This window comes from Gallinula chloropus (assembly GCF_964237585.1).
Source record: "Gallinula chloropus genome assembly, chromosome: 7".
NCBI lineage: Eukaryota > Metazoa > Chordata > Aves > Gruiformes > Rallidae > Gallinula > Gallinula chloropus.
In genome coordinates, this window is record NC_140092.1 from 28,284,990 (window position 1) to 28,290,989 (window position 6,000).

The 6,000-nt window shown below is 40.0% G+C and overlaps 1 protein-coding gene across 2 annotated transcripts in view; it reads left to right on the forward strand.

The window, feature by feature from the left end:
• The window catches only part of NR3C2 (nuclear receptor subfamily 3 group C member 2), a gene marked incomplete at its 5' end in the record, with an annotated part of 218,285 nt that extends 216,528 nt beyond the window's left edge, over positions 1 to 1,757 (forward strand). For both annotated transcript variants that reach the window (XM_084266965.1, XM_084266966.1), the window contains one exon: positions 577 to 1,757. In XM_084266965.1, the coding sequence (XP_084123091.1) occupies positions 577 to 732 (156 nt within the window). In that variant the 3' untranslated portion in view covers positions 733 to 1,757. The remainder of the gene's footprint in view (positions 1 to 576) is intronic.
• Positions 1,758 to 6,000: the final 4,243 nt, after the last annotated feature.

The window sequence follows — 6,000 nt, forward strand, 5'->3', positions numbered from 1 at the left end:
CCCTAAGGAGCAGGAAGCAGAACAGAAAAGCTTTACCAGATGAAGAGGTTCCTGTGGCCCATGATGCTGTGAAACACAGCAGTGGGACCCAGCAGTCGCCTTGCTGAGCAGAGACATCCGTGGTTCCGGCAGTCGTGGGTTGAGGCCCCCGGACCGTGAGCTGATGTTGGCTAAATTATGTGATTTAATGAACTGGATCCAGCCAAAATTCAGAGATGCAGTAGCAGTTCATGGCTGATCTCTTCCCTCCAGGCAGGTGGCTTTATTTCCACAGGAACCAAGTACCTCTGGTTTTCAGGCGGCCGGGTTCTGGTTAGTGAACGGGGAAGCGCAGGTCCGCTGGAAAACCAAACCTGAGGTACCTTGGGTTTTCCTACTCAGCTGATTTCTCCCCTGTTAAGAAGTGGCACTTTGGGATTTGAGCTCTTCCCCTTATGGTTTAACCCCCGTGGAGGCCCTGCCCAGCCAAATCAGAGTAAGATGCCATTTCTTGCTAATAATCCAGTGTCAATAAGCTGTTGTTTGCATGTAAAATTCTCCTGTGTTCCTAAAAAAGTGTTTCTTTCTGTATTTCAGCTCGTTAGTGACTTATTGGAATTCTGTTTCTACACCTTCCGAGAGTCTCAGGCACTGAAAGTAGAGTTTCCAGCCATGCTGGTGGAAATCATCAGTGACCAGCTACCAAAGGTGGAATCTGGGAATGCCAAGCCCCTGTACTTTCACAGGAAGTGATAGAAAATGTCTTAAAATGGAAGAACTTTGCCTTAAGTTTCCCTGTGTTATTCCACACCCATGAAGGACCCAAGAAACCATATTTTAAACATGCTATTTACACTCGTTCAGCAGTCTCCGAATAGTCTATAAAAAAAATAAATCATACGAAGGGTTTGGGGAATGGAAAGCACTTGACTTGGATTTGGCAAGACCTAGATGTTTGGAAATTACCCCATAACCCTAAACCACTTAGAAAAATGTTCCTGTTCCTCCGGATGAAAAGCCATATCTAGTCAATAACTCTTTTGATTTTGATATTTTAACAGATGGGAGTTTTAAATATGCCATGTAGTTTCTGGTATCGTTTGCTTGTTTTGAAAAAGGGTTCGAGAAGTGACGAGAACTTTTTACAGCTTACCCTTGGTTTGCACATAAAACGTAAAGTCAATATGGGGCATTAATATTCTTTTCTTGTAAAAAAAAAAATAAGAAGAAAACAAACAAAACCTATATATATATACACACATATATACACACACACACACACAGACACACACAAACCCTAACGTGTAAAGTAATAACAGAACATTTGGTGTGGAATACTCTGTTATCCCCACCTGCGGCATTTGTTATCCCGTGTTATCCCATCATAGATGCTCTATACACTGTGTTCAAGTGTCCAGTTACTATTTAATTCGAGAAGGATAAGATGTGAAAACAAATGCCCTGGTTATCAATTTATAGTTATCTATTGTGCTGGCTTTACAAATAATTTTTTGCAGTCTTTTGCTGTACTGTACATTGCTGTATGTATAAATTGTGAAGGACCTGAAACAAGGTGTAAGGAACTTTTGTAAATGAGACACACAAAAAAAAAAAAAAAAAAAAATCTTTAATGGTTAATAGGATGAATGGGAAAGTATTTTTGAAAGAACTCTATTTTGCTGGAGACTATTTAAGTACTATCTTTGTCTAAACAAACAAGGTAATTTTTTTGTAAAGTGAAATGTTCTGCATGCATAATGAACCGTTTACAGTGTATTTAAGAAAGGGAAAGCTGTGCCTTTTTTAGCATCATATCTAATTTACCATCCTACAGTATCTGTTGTAAATAACCACACTTTAACCTTTTCAGTTGTATTTAAGCCTTTCTATTTCCCTCTATATTCCTTTTTTCTTTCCTTCCTTCCTTCCCTCCCTTTTGTCTTGCTTGCAAGCGTTCTGTGACTCCAGCACATCTTGGAAACCCAGCTTCATCTTCCTGTAGGAAACCACACTACGTCGTGTTTGCCACTTTACGAAGGTTTCATTTAACAAGACAAATTCTGGTCTCTCCAAAGCTGAATAACAGAGAGAGGTGCTCTTGCCCCTCTGTTCCCTTCTCTCTCTCGCAGGGCTGGGAGGGGAGAGCAGGGGGTAAACAAGACTTGAAATGGTTTTTTTTTTTTTCTTATTTTATTAAGGTTTCCCAGATTGTTTGTTTCTCCTTTGAATACTGGACACATAAAAGCATCGTAAAAAAGGTCAGATTGTTACTAGTTCAGATGAGGGAGAGTGATTTCTGATGAAGGGCACATGCAGATCATTACAGTAGGTACACAGAACAGATTTGTACTGGTGAGAGGGATGGTGAGGTACGGGCAGATTAGCTGAGTAGAATTTTTAGTGATAAACTTCAAAAACCACGTGTAATTTTCTAAGCATTTTTGTAATAATCAGAACACACCTGAGAAGATGAACACTCACACTACAAGTTCTGCTCAGTTGGTCTGATTTTTGTCTCAAAAATGTTTTCTCTAGAATTAAGATTGCAAAGGAAAAAAATTTAGAGGTGATTTTTCACTATTTCACAGTTTATAAGCAAATTTTGGAGTAGACTAGAGGACAGGTGAACTTTTCTGAGGCTCAACTGTTGCTACCATATGCTCATGTTTAACTAGAATAGTTTTTCCAGAGTCCTGCTCTATAGAGTTCTCTCTGGGTATTTTTGAGCTCTAGTTTGTCCCTCAGCTGGTCAGAATGTAGCATTTCTTTTAAATGGTGGTTCAAATAAGAATTCCACACCCTTTCCAAGTCCAAATTTTGAGGTGCGCTTTGGGTGCACTGCAGACAGTCAGTGCTACTTGTCTTTTTAAATGACACCTGCCTTATGCAATGGGTAACCTGTAAAGACTGTATTCAGAGAGGTTTTTTAATATATAAATATATACATACATATATTATTTGCATTTTGGAAGTCTAATTCATAGGCAGATCTTCAAATACTGACCTGCACAGCAATATGAAAGCCAAACTTCCAACGTGAGATACACAGCATGCAGACTGGTTGTTTACAGTAAAGACACGGTCATACATCCATCTTTTCATTTACATTTTTGGGTGTTTTTGGGTTTGGGTTTTTTTTTTTAAAGTCTAAACCAGAAAATTTCCAAGCCAGGTCCTGGGTGAATACAGTCTGCAGCAGCTTTTTATATTAACAAAGTTACTGCCTCCTTTTCTGTCTCAGAGTAACTTTGCTTGATTAAAATAGCAAAGCCATATTCTACACTTCACTGTTAAATGCCTGTCCCAGTCCAAATTGTTGTCTGTTTGCTCCTATTTTTGTACCTTATTACTTTTAATCTTGGTTTGGTACAATTCATAATTCACAGAAACTTCATATAATTAAACACACTAAATTAGTTTTAAAAAAAGCAATTTATATCTTTATGCAAAAACGTATGTCTGTCTTTGCAAAACAACTGTAAGCAGATTATAATAAATCCTTTACTTTAATCACCTGTTGTTTATGAAACCATTCATTGATTACTATTTTTTTTGCTAGAGATCACCGAAGTAATAGCCACACAATTGGATATAGATGTTGTAAGAGGCAGTATTCTCTTCTCAAGGACGCTTAAGCAGAATAGCCATCACTTTTTTTTATCTAAAAACCTGTGTACAGAAAATAAAAGCCAACCAACCAACCCTAGTTTTAGCTACCAGGCAGTTAACATTCTTTTGAATTTGTTTAGAGTGAAATAGGCATTTGTCTCCTGCAAAATACAAGACAAACTTACAACACCTTTTCGGAGTGGGCTTCTGTTCACTGCGCTGAACTCTTTTGGTGTAAGAAGGAACGGGGATATACAGCAAGAGCATTGTATACTCAGTTAAAACATGTAAAATAGTGTTCATGTACTGCAGTGGGTATTTCAGGAATACTACACATCCTGCAACTGAGCAGTTGCACCAAGTAAAATAGAAGAGACTAAAAGTTTGCAATATCAAAAACCTTATTAAAAAAAAAAAAAGATACTTTACAATCAATAATGCAAAAAGCTAATTCACAGGGTGGTGTTTTTTTCACTGACTTGTTTAAACATTTATGAAATTAAACAATTCTACAGTTAATGCACTTTTAATTGTTTATCAAAGATCTGACTCTTTCTTTTTTTTAGAGCAATGTTTTCAGCTGGAGGTCAATGACTTGCTAAGATAGACAGCAGTTCTGAGGCCAGGAAGCTCAGAGGAATGTTTTAAGAATTCTTGGAGTTTAAATAGATTCCTGGATGAAAAATAAAAGCAGCCAGCAGTATGGTGTAAACAGTAAAATCTATGCATAATGATGCATTTATAATTAGGGGTTTGCTTCTGTATGTTTAAAGCTTTTTAAATAAATAGAAAATATTGTTTGGTCTTTATGTTAATGTCTGAAAGTACCTTTTTTTTTTTTCCTTTTTTTTTTTTAATACAAATTGTACAAATATACATGAAATTAAACTGGTTTGATTGCAAGGATTTCTTGCATTTTAATCTCAGATAGGTGCTGGTGCAGTGATTACCCCCTAGAGCCGAGCTTCATGCATCCAGAATGATGCTAAACACTGAAGTAACTAACAAACAGTGTAACATAACACCTTTCTTCATACACCTAGAAATTGGGTTTTACCCAGCTCTGTGAATTTGGGTGGCGCAGCACGCACGATGGCTTCAGCCAGAGGGCAGCTCCTCACTCCCCAGACTGAGGAATACCCAACCGGGAGGAATCTGGTTCACGGAACGGGGATAACTGGGTTTGCTGGTTGAGGTGCTGACACTGTTCCAGGCACAAGCTCCATCCCACTCAGAGAAACAAACCCAGCAACCTTCAGCAGCCCAGTTGAGGCTGGATTCCAGCTCCAGTTACCCCAGAGCTGCTCTACCCACTGACCCAAGTTAGAGTTTCACTGGGGGGACAGGGACTCACCCTTTAACACACTCAGGGTTTCCCCAGCAACTGAATCAAACGCCCTTCTCCGCCTCAGGTCTTGGCCAACTCCCAGTACAGCAAGGCAGTCAGAAGGGGGAATACAACTCCTGACAGCCAGCCTGGTTTGCCCTGTGCACTAGCTTCCAAAAAAATTATCCTCTAAGCTCTGCACTAAGATAAGTCCATGGTGTGAGACCACCATCCAGCTGCATTTTGTTTCTTTAATCACAAGTTACACAACTTTTTATTGCTGAAAAACCCTCACACCTGCCTTCTGTTTGCTGAATTGTCAGAAGGGAAGAATAGTAGAGGCTCAGCAGTGTTAAGAAAATTTTCCCATATGTTTACAAGCAGATGTATCTGTCATATGCTGTTCTAGAAATAAGGAAAACGCTATTGCTACTTAAAAACCTAACGAAACTGGCAATCTGACCTCAAGCTGGGACACTGCTTGCTTTCAGGTAGCTACAGAGACAGGGAGTTCATGACCAGTGTGCTATTACTGAGAGAGGAAGGAGCAATAAAGTGCCCTTTCATTGCAAAGATTTCATGAAGAAGGAAACTGTGCCATGAGGGTTGTAAATAAACAAAAGCCACTTTCCTGGTAGGTGTCCGTAGGGTGAGGGTGATCTGGTGCTTCCCTGTTGGTTATGCAAGCGCAGGTGAGGCCACACTGTTGAAGTCTGGTGTAGAGAACGATGTCCAAGGCACACTCAGCTCAAAAGGTGACCTTCCAGGGACGCTGTTTGGTTACCCCCATTAGCACGGGTGCAGTGACGGCCCACGTAAGCCGCCCGCCAGCAACGGATGGACTTTGCTCTTTAAAACTGGGTAAGAAAGAACTGTGAGACAGGGTGAGAGAGGGACCAAGGAACACTGAGACAGGCAAGTGTGTCCTCCGGTCTCTTCCACAATGCAATTCCAGAGACTCAGCTGGCAAAAGCTGTCAGCACTGTAGCAGGAGCACTGATTTTCCATACAAGGCAGATAAACCAGCCAATATTGCTCCTGACGGGCATCAAGAAGGAAACCCGCCATGAAGATCTGCTGGGACA